General features: G+C 42.0%; 1 protein-coding gene across 1 annotated transcript in view; it reads right to left on the bottom strand.

The window, feature by feature from the left end:
- The window catches only part of hmcn2 (hemicentin 2), a 42,684-nt gene that overhangs the window by 18,193 nt on the left and 9,009 nt on the right, over positions 1 to 15,482 (bottom strand). Inside the window, exons 10-32 of the mRNA XM_075468508.1 lie at positions 15,230 to 15,351; positions 14,708 to 14,980; positions 14,164 to 14,305; positions 13,724 to 13,851; positions 13,044 to 13,157; positions 12,811 to 12,969; positions 12,518 to 12,712; positions 11,017 to 11,112; positions 10,746 to 10,873; positions 10,517 to 10,661; positions 9,846 to 9,958; positions 8,537 to 8,696; positions 8,261 to 8,420; positions 5,807 to 5,934; positions 5,409 to 5,660; positions 4,298 to 4,381; positions 2,486 to 2,677; positions 2,268 to 2,398; positions 2,002 to 2,146; positions 1,716 to 1,842; positions 1,456 to 1,613; positions 786 to 1,064; positions 563 to 702 (exon numbers count right to left, since the gene is read on the bottom strand). Of these exons, the coding sequence (XP_075324623.1) occupies positions 563 to 702; positions 786 to 1,064; positions 1,456 to 1,613; positions 1,716 to 1,842; positions 2,002 to 2,146; positions 2,268 to 2,398; positions 2,486 to 2,677; positions 4,298 to 4,381; positions 5,409 to 5,660; positions 5,807 to 5,934; positions 8,261 to 8,420; positions 8,537 to 8,696; positions 9,846 to 9,958; positions 10,517 to 10,661; positions 10,746 to 10,873; positions 11,017 to 11,112; positions 12,518 to 12,712; positions 12,811 to 12,969; positions 13,044 to 13,157; positions 13,724 to 13,851; positions 14,164 to 14,305; positions 14,708 to 14,980; positions 15,230 to 15,351 (3,571 nt within the window). The remainder of the gene's footprint in view (positions 1 to 562; positions 703 to 785; positions 1,065 to 1,455; positions 1,614 to 1,715; positions 1,843 to 2,001; positions 2,147 to 2,267; positions 2,399 to 2,485; positions 2,678 to 4,297; positions 4,382 to 5,408; positions 5,661 to 5,806; positions 5,935 to 8,260; positions 8,421 to 8,536; positions 8,697 to 9,845; positions 9,959 to 10,516; positions 10,662 to 10,745; positions 10,874 to 11,016; positions 11,113 to 12,517; positions 12,713 to 12,810; positions 12,970 to 13,043; positions 13,158 to 13,723; positions 13,852 to 14,163; positions 14,306 to 14,707; positions 14,981 to 15,229; positions 15,352 to 15,482) is intronic.

Raw genomic sequence — 15,482 nt, 5'->3', positions numbered from 1 at the left:
GAAAAAGAAGAAGAGAACAAGGCAGGGAATAAAGACGACATATCTCAGATTCTGTTGCTCAGCTTTTGATCTTTTTTTTTTTTTTTTTACTCTTCATGTCAAATGTTACAATGAACTGTTGTAGTACCAAAAGTACATCAAAGGTATAACAATTCTTTTTAAAAGAAGAAAAAACTGACCAGCCAAATTTACTATATGCAAAAGATGGGAAAACAATGAAGCTTACATAAGGTAATATTCTGCTGCACATTCACATACTAAGAAGCAAAATATCAAGCTGCAGGTTGAGAGGGAAAAATATGGATCTCACAGAAACAGCCAAGATTTTTAATAACTGGATTCTACATGGATATGTCTCTTCTATAATTAACTTGCTTACTCATAGCACAAAATCTTGAGCGAGGATGTGACATGTGCTTAAGGGTCTATATTCTGTGAAGGCTGTTGTAGTTCATACTGGTTGCCACTAGAGGCTGACAGAGTTTAGACTTTGTTCCATTAAAAGCACAGTTGAAACATGTGGTTTTTAGAGATGCAAGAATAATAAGGATGACACACCGACCTGTCCATCCTTGAACCAGTGAACTTTGGGCTCAGGGAAACCTTTGGCCAAGCAAGACAGAGTTAAACTTGCATTTATCCTCACTTTCTCTTCCTGATCAGCAAATGGAAAAGAAGAGTCCCGTTCTATCTGTGGTGGGACTGATGAAAAGAAGAAAATAGTGAAACATTTACCAAACTTGTCTTGTGCATGTTTACCTGCCAGTTGTATAGATGTATCTTACCCAGAACACTGAGAGAATAGTGCTTGAAAGCCATGCCAGCTGGATTTGTGGCTCTGCAGGTGTAAAGGCCGCTGCTGTCTCCCTGTGCTGAGCCCAGTCGCAGAGCCTGCCCACCGTGGGTGTATGTCAGCTGTGGAGTGGACACGATGGGTTTATTGTCCTTTAACCACGTGATACTGGGTGTAGGTGAGCCCTCAGCATCACAGGGGAGGACTGTGGGGAAACCCAGCACCACTGACACCTCTGAGGTCTCATTCACCCCTTTAATGGATGGTGGAGCTGTAGAAAAAAGACAGATCATTGACAGCCAGTCGGGTTTTTACCGTCCAAAAACACAGAATTAATAGATCCACAGTGGACTGACGTGTTTTGTACGTGAGACTCTCTAAAAGAGAAATGCACTGTACACTGCTGCAATTGGCAAATACAGCACATGCTCTTGAGGCGATAGAGAAGTCCCCTTGAGCCCTGCTCAAAGAATTAAGCATATGCTCGGAGAATAAGGCAGTGTTTAGAGGTTAAGCTTGCTCACTTGCTTAGTCACGCATTAATTAAGTATTATGTTTTACTTTATGTTATTTTAATCTTCCTAAAATAAGACAAATGTCAGCCATGGTAGTGGCATCACGGTGTATGGCATGTGTCTTAAAAATAAGAAATAAATAGACACCTTGCACTGTGAGTCTGAACTGGCGCATCTGAGTTCCTGCACTGTTCCTGGCCAGACATTGGTAAAGGCCCTGGTCCCTCAGTCTTACTGATTTCACTTTCAACACCTGACCATCTTCCAGAAACTCCACATGGGGGTCTCCATCACGGGAAAGAACCCTAGAAGGTGAGGAAAGAATGTAAGATCAGATCAATACAATGACTTCTCCATCTTGTGTGTTCTGCTGTATGTCACATCAGTCAACTGTGAGTGATCCCTACTCTCCGTCATGGCTCCATTCCACTTGGGGCGCCGGTCGTCCACTAACTCGACACTGGAACTCCACCTCCTGGCCCTGCACGGCAGCTAACTCCTGCAGTCGAGATGCTCCTGAGATCACTGGTGGAGCTGGGAAAAACATCAGATGAAGAGTTTATGAACTCCTCGAAATGCTGAATGACGTAACTTTCAAATTCCAAATCACTATTGTACAAAAAAGTTGACAGAGATAACAGAGATGCAACAGTGACTTATTGGCATGATAAAATAGTTGGTTTATGAGCTTACCTTGCACGACTATGTTGTGCAATCTTCGTGCCTCTCCAGCTGAGTTTTCAGCTGTACAGACAAACTTCCCTGCATGTTCAGGCTGTACTCTGTAGATTCTGAGCAGCCTATTCCCATTCTGCAGATACACCCCGGGGCTATCCACCTGGACATAAATGATCAACTCTAAATGTCTTTTTTTATACTTTTTATTTTTTTTTACTGTCATTGAAACAATAGCCACTTGGTGGCATTGTACAGCTACTGTATGCCTGTGACACACTCACAGGATGACCATCTTTAGTCCAGGTTATTGATGGAGAGGGGATCCCAAAGGCATCGCAGCCTAGAGTGAGAGGCTGCTTCAAGGTGACGGTGAGGTTTAGTGGCTGGCCATCATCTTGAATCTCTGGGGGAACTAAAACAGTATAAAAGGAAAGGGTTTTGTGGCATTGTTTGAATAATTTGCATTGTTACCAGAACAAGAAGTAGTAGTAGTTCTTACCATTTACTTTTAGCCTCGTCTTTCTCTCTGCAGAGCCTGCCTCATTGGTTACCACACACTTGAAGTCGCCACTGTGGCTGGCAGATGCTGTGCTAATTACAAGAGCTCCATCCCTTGCTAGAGAAAACTCTGACTGTTCAGAGTGTATCTCCAGGCCATTCTTGAACCAGCGTACCTTGGGACGAGGTGAACCTGCAGATATAAGGGCAAGACAAGGATTCTGATTGAGTACAGAAAGCTTTATTGACTACTTCTGACAAAGAAAACAAGTTACTTCCACCTCTGACTCTCTACTGGAGAACGTATTGGGCATGCAGCCCAGACTAGAAAACGCCAGCTCTTCAGTTATTGTCAGGACAACATGGAAGACTGTGTCAAAATAGTTAGAACCCTTGTGTTACATAAAAAAGAAAATGCAGTATACTGAGCAATGTGAGATGTAATATTTAACACACAGGACTCAAGATTTATTACCAAACACCAAAATGAGAGTCTTGAGCTGTGAGAACAGTTGTGGTTGAACAAGCAGTTCAAAGACACTGGTGCCTTAACTCAGCCTGAAACAGATGTGTTTTGTGGATTACTGGGTGGAAGAGGAGGGAGGTGGAATGGGGAAAATGAGAAAGATTTTGCCCCTGACACAATTACAATACCTGACATAAAAAAAAAAAATAAAAAAAAGTAGTCCTTATGCCAGAGCTGCATGATGGAGGAAAACCAGGTGTTAAATACAAACATTACAGATGAGATGGGGAAATCAAACACTGCATGCTTCCCCAATTCATGAGATGCTAACTAAAGGAGACCAGGACAATCATAGGTTATGTTAGCCTCTCTGAACACATGTTTACAGTTCTGTAGTAAATTCATTATCTCATTGCGGGCAGGAAGTGCATACAGATGTTCCGTTTTAGATGCTAACAGATCTCATTAGTTGTTTTTTTTTCTCTGCATGGGCAAAAAGTCAGTGATTATCTCTTCCATGTGTTTCTCATGTAATGACCTCCATCAAATGAAATGTGCTTGTTGGCGAATCATTAATATCTAATGTGCTCATTTAGATAGATGTCAAGAGAGCAACGAGGTGAGGGAAGCCTTGTTTCATGCTTCTGACTGCTTCTCTACAGCATTTCTATATGTGCCCTGTGAAACATGGTGCTCTGCCCGCCTGAATGTCCTGGATAGAAGGAGGGCTAGTGTGGCTTCACACTCCTCTTCCTTTGCTTCATAGTCGAGCTCAGACATCTCTGTCCTTTATCTGCCAACAGCAGCCTGTAATTAGGATTCCTCTCCCAGCAGGCCACGGCGCAGAGGAAAGCAGATGTGGCTCACTGCAGCAGCAGGCAGACCGATGTTCCAGCTGTTGCTCCACATTAGACAGAGTCCTCACCTTCTCTCATCAAGGTGGTTTCCATGGCACAGCTCCACACAAACAATACCTGTTTGCAAGGGCTTTTGGAGAGCAAGTGTCCATCAGTGCATCCACAGACGTGCACTACTACTCGCTGTGTTTTGATAAAACAGGAAGTTCCCAGAATGTTGCATTGTTGGCACAAATATGTTTGAATATGTGGACAATCACTTCGGTATAAGGGCTGTAAATAAAAAAGTTGTACCTTTTAAAATGATCGGGACATCCTATTGATGTTGTACAAATGCACATTCAAGCAGTATATCCAAATGGAATTTTTTTCTTACTATGTCACAAAAACAACCATAAAGAAGAGGCATCAACTGTTGGCTCGAAGAATTTTCAGTCACACCCTGTTATTGCACTTAAGCAGTCTAATTTATCTATGAATTATTTCATACCTTCAGCACGGCAAGGGATGATGACCTTGCTGTTGGCTGTTTTCTCCATGATGGCATCTCCAGGTTCTACAAAGAATGGAGCCTCTGTGAGGACAGAAGAACATGTTAAATGTTGGTTTAAAGTGCAAAAGGTGATTTATAAGTGTCATAAGAATAAGTCAGAACTTCAATGTGCGTAAATAAGTAAGCAAGAAAGAGCCTTTGTGGCAATCCAAAAAAAACTCTGTTGTAAGATTTGTGGTCATCAAACATCTCAGTATCAGAATGCAGACTATCTACATCAAGCTCTAACACCCACAAACAGATTGGACTCTTATTAGTACACAATTAATCAGATATCTTCTTTTTAAGAGAGATCCAAATACAAAGAATAGTCTGACAAGCACACAACAAGCATAAAAAATAACATATCAAGCAAACATCAAGTGCGATTGTGTGTAAAGCAGAATTAGAACATGTACAATAATTATCACAATAATAAGAAAACATTAAGACTAGGGATGAAGAGGAACCTGAGTTTGAGAGGAACAGGTGGCATGTTAATGTTAAAGGCACAGTAATATCATTTATGAATAATGCAATGACTAAAGGACCAAGAATATGTCCCTGAGGCTCCCCATGTCTGATGGCAAAAAGGCTTGATACTGCAAACTTTATAGACTCGTACAAGCTGACAGAGCCTTGAACGGACGGCTTACGGCACTTACCGTCCCTCATGTGAGCTTGTCAAAACACTGAATAGCTTCTAAAATGCCCTCACTGAACATGTTTAACATAGACCCAAATGCCTGTTCTTCCAGCATAAGATGACTTGTGTATTATCATTTTACTTATAAACTATATCACGTCTCTCACTCTTTTTGACAGACAGCCTTTCACTTTGCCCTCAAGTGTGCTTCTCGAGAACAAACCACTACTTTTATAACAGGTCCATTATCCCCCTGCAGCATATGAAGCTAATTTACCTCAAGTGAATGAACATCTAAACACGAGACAGCCTGAAACTAGGGCACTAACAGTCTGTAAATTCAAGCAAAAACTATTGAGTACTTTTCTGGGTATCTCTAAAGCGATAAAACAGGGTTTGAAGACTTGAAGTTGGGATATTCACCAAGAATTTCCAACTTGATCTCAAGGATCCCCTGTCCAGCACTGTTCTTGGCCACACACTGGTATATTCCCTGATTAGCGAGGTTGACTCGCTGGATCCTCAGAGGCGTAATGTTCTTTAAGCCAACAGGCTGTCCGTTGTGAAACCAGCTGATCTCGGGGCTCGGCTCTCCCTGCACCACACAAGGCAGAGTCACTGTTTGGCCAAGCAGGGCTTTCAGAAGTGTGGGTGCTGGCTGAATCCTGGGCTTAGCTTCAAACAGAAAGAAATATATTAAGTACAACTAAGTTGGAAGTCTGCTAATGTATTCACATAGAGCTATCAGCAAGACAGCATTTTGAAAAACAAGCTTTAAGCTTTATAGACATTAGTTTACTGATGAAGCCCCATAGATTTACCTTGAACATGTAAACTGTAGCTCAGGGACACATTGCCTGCTGGGTTTTCTGCCGTACAGGTGTACACTTTACTGTCCATAAGACGCACATCGGTGATCCTCAGAGAGCCTGTAGGCAAAACTGTGAATCTGGGGAGTGGTAAATGCAAAGAAATGGAGAAAACACTTTATGAGTCACTGCAACTCGAAAGACGCAGCTTTTGAGAGAGGATCTTTCACTTTTTGAAATTGTATCTCTGTTTACATTGTGGAGCAAACACACATTTATACTGTATGAGCCCATAAACAGTAACATATTTATAAAGAATGGCTGGTATTTATAGTAGTGAGCAGCTAATAATGCTGTATATTAATGCTAATGCTACATTATGATACCAGCCTTGATAGTTGTGGGTCTGAACGTGTAAAAGACTAGAGTGTAAAGCTACTTTCTTTACATTGTATTTCGTTCACTTTATGTGTCTCGCTGAGATCTAAATATAAAACAAGCATGAGAGTATGAGGCAGGGATACATAAGTTGAACTTTTTTGTCTGATACTTGATTATGGTTTTGTTCAGTGTCATTGTTCTGTTGCACTGAAGAGAAATGGATCTGAGCGGGATAACAGTTAAGAGCAAATTAAGTCTATTTCAACCGTGGCCCACTGATCTCCCCACTGCTGCTATTTACACAATTACTATTGTGCAAGTAGTTACAGTGTAGAAGGATAAGCCAAATTTGATATGATGATATCACAACAGGAAAGGGCACAGAGTCAAAAAGATCCCTACAGTTCCTATTGGGAACAATAACTTGTGCAGCATGTGTGACAGCTGTTTGTTTCCTACATAGGGTTCATGAAACAGAGACAATTTGAAAATCAAAAGATTGACTTAATGGTGGGGCTGGAATGCAAGGTCATGCAGGTCTGCATAATCAATATTTTGTCCCTCAAAGAATAACCATGTGGAAAGCAAAGTTTGTTTTATGGATGTTTGTCACTGACAAACAAGTGGACAGATGGTGGCAATCGCATACACCAAACTCTACCCTAAAAACATGATTTGCAACAATAACAACAACAGCAATTAAATGCAGGTTAAAAAAATAATGTAGGTCAACAATGTACATGAGTATATGGTGACAAAAATTGCACGAAAAGCTATGCAGCTGTGTAAAAGCATTATATACAGAAAAGTAAACAGACCTCTGCAATTTATCTTTGATAAGTGTGTCTGCTAAGCAACTGAATTCTAACAATAACATGTTCACATAAGTGGAAACGGGCTGGAAGCACAAAGAGCTCTCTATTTCAGCTGCCCATATGGTATAGTCACTCCCCCACCTCCTCAAACAGCCGTAGGAAAAGCAGCTAATTCCAACATCAGAACCAAATGACTGTCACTGCACTGGTCAGTTAGAACTCAGACTGCAGCACTGCTGCTTGGCAGCACTCAGACTCACAAGACTCAACCCACTCTCTCACTCATCCATCACTCCTTATACAAGTGCCAATTATTCTGTGTACACAGACTAACACAAAGACTAACTGAGGCAAACTGGCCTGATCAGGATTAGGTAGAGAATTAACACATCTACTGACCCAGTACTGGATTTCTCTGTCTTCGCTAACCCCTGTCAGGCTTTTTGCAAGTACAGGGCTGAATATATGTAAATGGGAGAAATTTTGCCACCCACTCATTCAAGTTAATTTCAATAAGCACCCCCTGGTCATTTCCCCTGACCCACGGAATGTAGCTGGAGAGAATGAATCTTGCTTTACATGGCCTGCCTGTTTCCACTGGTCCGGCATATGCAAAGCATTGGATGTGGGGGTTGTTCACAGAGATGTGTTATTCTCATCAGACACGACTAGTAAAGAGTCAGCATGTTGTTTTACTGCTGAAACCCCCCGGGGAATCCGAACATCAGGCAGACATGGCTTGTATCTCTTTTTCTGTCAGTTCATATTCCTCCCCTCTTCCTGGCATCCCCCCACTCCACCCCCAATCTTTCCTTCTGGCCCCACACAAGTCATACAGTATCTGAGTCACCATAGCTTTCAACTCCTCTGTCAGTCTTCTACCTCCCCTGAACCAGTCTGGTGTCTGTGTATGAGTTTGTCTGTCATCTGTCCAGTATGTGTTTCGTGTCAGCCTGCCTGTCTGCACCTAGAATGACTATACATGAAAGTGAGGAATCAGGCCATGTGGGACCAGATGTTTTGCCTCAGTTTAGCCGGTGGGTGAGAGTGCCTTTGCCTTGCAGCCCTTTGAATTGCATCATCAAATGAACTCCAAACATAAGCTGAAGCTTTGAGTGCCAGCCGGCCTCAACCTGAGTCTCTTTTAAAACCTGAGTAAGATACTGGCTTAGTCAGCACTATGGTAATGGTAAGAACTCTTTTCGTTATTCACTGGATGTTTAATTTTACTGTATACTGATTGCCAGATTAAGCTAATAGTTCCTCTTACCCAGCTGTTACAGGGGGGATGGGATGTCCATTTCGGCTCCATGTAACGAGTGGTGAAGGAGTTCCCTGGGCTTCACAGGGGAGAACAACCTCTGCCCCCACCTCAGCTGCCATCTTTACAGTGTTGTCATGGCCACTCACACCCATTATCTTTGGCATTGCTTTAAAAGAAATGCTTTAAATGAGGAGACCGCTTTTCTCTGAATACCATATTTAGAATAAGGTTATGTCAAATCCGACTATGTTTAGGTGCCTGTTGTCAGTTTTTTTGCCTTACTGTTGACACTGAGCTGGATTTCTCGGCTAGCGTAGCCCACGGTACTGGTGGCAGTGCAGATGTAGATGCCTGCATCGTCAGCAGTGGGACGGGGGATGTGGAGGTGTCCATCTGAGTCAGGCGGAAGAGATGAGAGGTCTCTGGACAGAATCTGCCTTCCCTGGAAGAATAGCAGGCATGAGACCAGACAGAATGTACCGTAAGAACTAGCCACACAACAGTGCAAAAACACTCAGCTTTGATGTCTAATGTAATTACAGACCACCCCTTGAATCACTCTCTATCTGCAGTACACGCACACAAGAATCGCAAGCACTCGCTTTGAACATAAAACTACTTTAACAGATTCACTTTTATCTGACAAAAAGATGAATTCACTTGTCTTGAGAGCACCACTTTGAAAATGTAGGGAAAAGGTAAGGAAGCAGATCTGGCTCAGTTCAGCAATATGTTGAAAATAATGGCTTGTTGACCTTACTCAACAATTAGACTAATTAATAATGTTGGGTATTTATTCTGATATGTTTTTGTGTATGTAGTTGTTCATGGAAAGGATCACGTCCCTGTTTTTAATGACTGCAGCTGCCAAATCCATTCTTAACACTTCCGTAAAAAAAGATCCTGTGGTGTAAGAAATGGCTTGGAGAAAAGCCATTTCACTGAATGACAATATTGTTTCATTTTCAAAGGCAACAAAGCAGGCAGAGGAGTTGTGCTGCTGTTTTCCATTCTGAGTGGATAGAGCATGCTGGCACTGGTTCTGCCTCGATGCCGTTTAGCTTTTCCTCTCATGATATGATGAAGCATTGTTCTGGAGGTTTTAAATAGATTCCTAAGGTACAATAAAATATTTGATTTCTAGCAGCAATATGGTTAAGTTGCCATGGTTACATCTTCTGTGTTGAGGTTAAGCAAAGCCTGATTGCACCACAAACTGTTGCTGTTGGTTTTTAGAATCTTTTAAATGGAGAAACCTACTGAATATGAATATGATGAAGAGGAAAAAACAAAAAACAACTGCATTTATGTTGCTACAGCTATGCAAAATAAAATGGTATCCCAAATTACTCATGCTGCCTCTAATACAAAGTAAGTTAGAAATTTAAATTTAAATTTTATTCAGTTCTCCTATAAACATTTTTGATCCTCTCACTTTTGATTAACTGATCCAATGGGATGCCAAGTGTGACCATCACTGGAAAATGCAGTGGGAACTGGAACTAGCTAATCAGACATGCATGAGCTGGTGAGATGCAGCCACAACAATAATTTTGATGAGTAGATTTGGGTTGCAAGAGTAACTTCCTACCTTGGACCAGACAACATCTGGCTTTGGAACTCCACTGGCCTCACATGACAGTGCGATGGCAACGCCCTCATTGGCTATGTAGTGGTATAGGCCAGCATTGATCTCTGGGGGCACTGTGGAGGAAGCAGGTTGTAAAACGCAGCTGTCTGACTAACTGTGAAGAAATTGTCCACATCATTATCACTGACCACAGCCAGCCAGCAATATCAGAGTTTGAGGCATATCTTCATTACAAACTGATGATAGGCTGTAATACTGAGTGAACCCGTCTGTCATCAGATGCTGACAAAGAAAATCACACCGTTCTTCAGATCATGCAATAAATGAAGCCAATCACGGTGATGACAGCGGCTATTCAAATTTTTTCCATGCCGAGTCAGCAGATTTTCTTGGCTTCGCTGACCAAATCACATTCTGTGGTCCAAACCAGTATTTAATAACTTAAAGGAATTCTTTGATACTTTGTGGAAAGGCGCTTTCATGTTCAATAATAGATTGTCAATTAAATTTGGTAAAAGTTCTAATTATTGACTTGAAACTTCAACCCCAATTTGTGGCATTTAAAGGGGCGATCTAATAGATTTTTTGGCTGAGCCAGTATCTCAACTTCAAGTTTTCATCCCAAAGCAGATAAGTCCTTTAAACTAATCTCTATGTCATTAGTCTCCTACCGTGGACCTCCAGGCTGATTGTGGTGTTCGTAGAGCCTGCTAAATTCACTGCAGTGCAGACATAAGTTCCAGTGTCTTCTGGGTTGGCTCTTTCTATATACAAACTGCCATCACTCCTCAAGAACATCCTCCCATTTAGCTGGACCTGTCCAAACAATAAAATGTTCATCTAAAAAGGGCCACAGATATGATCCATGTAACAGATGTATTTCATAACAGCCTAACTTACAGGTTTTCCATTTTGGGACCAGTGCCTCTCTGGAAGAGGTATTCCTTCCAGCAGCATGCAAGGGATGCTAAGCGACTGTCCAATGCCAGTGGTGATGATTGGAGCAGTTTTAGCCAAGAGAGGGGGCTCTGCAAACAAAGGAAAGGTCAAGACGATCACTAAAAGCATGAAAATGTGGAAGTATTTTAAGGAAAAAGGAGGCTTTGGAGTTGACACCACTGTTTTTGAAATACATATACTGTATGGGATCGCAAAGAGCCGACAAGCCTACCCAGTCCAGTAACTCTAATTCTGGCCTCAGCTTTGATGGTTCCAAACGGGTTCTTGGCCTCACAGATGTATAGACCTTCATCATCCAGCCAGACACCTGCAGTATAGCACACATCAGTAGAAACACATGTGCAACAAGAGAATCTCCACACTCAGAGGAAGAGAGAAAACTGTTTATGTGGAATATTAAGTCGATGCTATTAGCAGTTAAGACTTCTCCTTAATAAATAATATTTATCACCACTTTGACTTTCCTGTAATTATGAGGTAAAAATAGAAAATTGTAGGATTTAAAGGTTTGGCTCAGCTGCTCGACAGTTGATACACATGTCCCACTCAGTGATTTCCCTGGAGATCCCATGTGGGAAGATCAACCTATAATTCAGTTATTATGTCAAGCTAGTCAGGCCAATGTTACAAGACATAAAGCATTCAAGTTAAAACATTAAGAGCAGGACCATAAGGGTTGATGGATTTGCATGTTACACAATGTGGACAGAGACCCTTTCTAAAACAATGGCAGGAAAAAACTAGAGCCATCTGCAACATATTGGGCTAATTAGGTCAGACAGCAGCCACAAATGGAAACAGCGACAGAAGTAGACCATGCAAATATGTCCATTCCTCTCCAGTATTATATTACACACTATAAACATTTAGTCTCAGGAGCACAAAGAAGAACAGTGCCAGTATTAAACATATTTCAGACTGAGTCTAACTTTACCCTGTTAAGGTGTCTCACAAAACAAGACATCTACTCTTGCAGAATGATTAATATAATTGAAATAACATGGCATGTAATGTGAAAAGAAACCACCATCCTCCACCAAGCGAAGACAAATAAAGGGAGACTCGAAATCCAACACTTGTCTTTCCTGAGTTTGTTAGAGCCAAGACCTCACGAGGGAGCGCTCTGACACTGTCAAAGCTTGACAGAGAGAAGTGTTACCAACATGGTAAACACATAATTATACATGCAGTGTGTGGCACAGTCCCAAGATTACTGAGGTAACAGGTAGCACTGGAATGAAAACAAGATGATGCGAATGAAGCCAAGAAAGCAATTGATACAGATTTAAAAAATTTAGGGAAGAAAGTCGTCCTAACCCTCCCTCCTTAACAGAATATAACATACTATTATTTATACTCCGTAACATTTATATTCTGTAACGCATACATCCAAAATGTCCCTTAATGTTTTGGTTTTATTATTATTCTTTTTATAACATGGTACATTGTCAGATCTTTAGTAGTGCTTTTTGCAGGAAGGATACTTGAGAGTTATCTATATGCTGTAATTCTACCACATGCAATGACATCCTGTTGCCCCCCTCTCTTAAGAAAATGTCAGCGGAATCTGGTATGAAAGGTGGAAACTCTTCTATAAATACTGATTTGAAAGTCTGAGTCATGCCAGTCATTGCAAGTAAACCGTGAGGCTGTTTTAGCCTGCTCTGAGCACCAAAGCTTTTTCCTGTGATAGTGTTTCACAGCCAACTCACTCTGGATTAGAAGATGTCCGTTCTCCGTCTGGATTGCTTTGCTGTGGCTTTCTGTCCTTGCAAGAATTTGTCTGCCATCCTGTCTGCGCCAGGTTACTGTTGGCTGTGGGAAGCCTCGGGCGATGCAGGGGAGTGTGATATTCTCTCCAACATTAGCTGTCACGTCAACTGGTGCCTCGGAGAACAATGGGCCCGCTGTGGAAGTATGAGTGGTACAGAATGAATTTTCCTTTGTATAGCTTTGAGTGGGGGAAAAAAAAAGTTTCATATGGAACCCTGATGTGTGGCCTCACCTCCAACCTCCAGAATGACAGAGCCAGCTGAGGTTCCAGCAGAACTGCTTGCCACACAGTTATACTGACCAGCATCAACCTCCTGCACCCCCCGAATGTGCAAGGTCCCACGATGCACATCCTGCTGTGCAAAAGGAGCAGAACCCACCTCTAGCTCCCCTGGAAACACAAACAAAGTGAGACGACTGGCCTCCAACAAAGACATCTTCACACCGTGTTTGGCCTTAACTTACCTTTGAACCAGTGGACAAGGGGAGGAGGGACACCTGTGGCTTTACACTCCAGAGTTGCATCAGCACCAACAGATACAAGGACAGCCTGCTGTGCAACTTTAATCCGCGGCACCTCTAGAGGAGTGAGCAATAAAGGTTTTTATTTCATAGCTAAGTACCATTTTTTCATACAGTACTATATGAAAACATCAGCAATGTAATGCTGGCTTAAAGTATTAAAGGCTACAGAAAGTCTGAAGTCAAATGTAAATAAAATAAGAATGCTTATATTTCAGACAGACTGTTGAGCTGAGTGAATTAGATTATTTTCCTTACAAGCCTCTCACTGATTTAACAGGTCAGTGTTGTTAAAAATGACATTCAGAGACAGAAGTGTGTATGATACCAGCCTGCAGTGGGAAGGAGCTGCCATAGTCTATCAATGTTGAGGTTTCTGTCAAGTACCGACTGACAGTTCCAACTAAAACTTAAAAGTCTACAACTGTCAGCACTCACAGAACAAGGAGAGGAATATCTCACTGGGTGAGATAGGCCATTATGCGTCCATACTTACTTGTGTTACTCTGAAAGGTGGACTCACACCAGATTTCATTCAAAGGCTGAATCTTGAAATAATTAAAATAGTTCCAGCAACAGCATATCTTCACATTGGCATGCTCAACTGAACATCTGTTTATTACCTGCATAAGTTAGTGACACAGACTGAGAGGCAGTCCCAGCCTCATTGGTCGCAAGACAAGTGTAGTTCCCAGCATCCTCTGGGAGGGCCCCTCTAATGGTCAGAACTCCGAACTGGTTTTGATTGAACCTGCATACAATACATCATACAATCAACAGAATTCATATTTCTTCACACTTTACATTACATGTGCAGATGTTGAATTCCTCTTAAAATCTTTCTTCTGTTGGGTATCATGGGATAGGTTTTTCTCTTTAATATTGGATTTCCACAGATAGATATAGATATAAAAAACTTTTGGTTTGGACAAAAAAATTTACATCGGTAGATTAAACTTTCCTAAGTCACACAAACAAGATTTGGCATTTGTGCATGTAGTAAAAGTAAAATGCAATGAGTCCTTTGTGCCGGAGGTGCTGAGTGGGCTGAGAGTTCCCTTACCTCGGCCGATTAGTAAGGAACATGTTTCCATGGCTCCAGAAGAGCTGTGGAGGGGGGGAGCCAGACGCAGAGCAGACTAAGCGGATCTCATCGCCTCGGGAGAATGCCTGGGTCTGGGGTTGAACTACTACAGAAGGAGCCTCTGTAATTGAAGTAAAACACAAGCAAAAAAGCTTGATGATGACTCAGGGCCTGCATGATGTCATTTATAACATCCTTATCACAGGATTAACAACAGCAAACTTGATGTAATTACCAAGCCCTTAAAGTCTGACATCATCACTCGGGGAAGACAAGCTTCAGATTTATTTGCCTGTTTTCGCACGCATTTGAAGGCATGGCAACAATAAAAGCCACATTTTATCGAGCATTTCTTTTTAGCTGGTGAGATTTTTTTTTCTTTCTTTACAGGAAGTGGCTCACTATGACTGTGAGGAGGTACGGCAGTAATGGAAACCAGATGATGGGGGCCTGAAAGGAGCCTCGAGGCCATGGTGTGTTAAGTGTTTAAGCAGATGATCTGCAGGGTATCGTCCTACCGTACCTGGGACAAAAAGCCACACTGTGATTCTGCTGTCTCCATGTGCATTGGTGGTCACACAGTGGTACTCTCCAGCATCCTGAGTCCGAACTCCATTAATCTGGAGGGACAAGTCGGACAGCAGCTTCACCCTCCCTGTGTGGGTTCGGACGGTACGACCCGCTCGATACCATGTCAAGTTATGGCGCATGGTGCCTTCCACCTTACAGGACAGCACAGCCACGCCTCCCACAGAGGAAGTCACATTCACTGCAGGCTTCAAGACCGGAGGAGGCTCTGTTATTGTGGAAACACAACCAAAACATAACTAGACTTATCAGCGGTGAGCAAACAGAACAGAAATAGTTTACCTTTTAAAACAAATGTTTGTGCTGGCATGCTTTGCATCTGGTTGATGTTTTCTAAATGAAGCAGAGATAAAATTAAAAAGTCTGGAACTTATTTCAAAGCTTTGCTCGGACAGTGATGTGTGCAAGCTAAACAACTGACGCAGGGTGTGCTTACATTGTTTTGTGTGTGACATACCTTGAACAGTGAGCTGTGTTATGGCCTGTCCCTGTCCCACGCTGCTCTGTGCTATGCACTCATATGCACCTTCATCTTCACCTGACACATGTGCAATCCTCCATGATGCTATATCAGAATTCCTAAGAAAAAGACAAGTGTGGTTGGCTGGAGTGGAACAAAAATATTATTTTATTTCACTGTAAGTTAGTATTCCTGGCACACAGAAGTAGTTTTTGCCAGGAGTCAGATACATGTCATCCATATAATCCAA

Source organism: Odontesthes bonariensis, chromosome 6 (assembly GCF_027942865.1).
Source record: "Odontesthes bonariensis isolate fOdoBon6 chromosome 6, fOdoBon6.hap1, whole genome shotgun sequence".
NCBI lineage: Eukaryota > Metazoa > Chordata > Actinopteri > Atheriniformes > Atherinopsidae > Odontesthes > Odontesthes bonariensis.
Note: the sequence above shows the minus strand (reverse complement) of the source record. Positions and strands in the feature narration are given on the sequence as shown.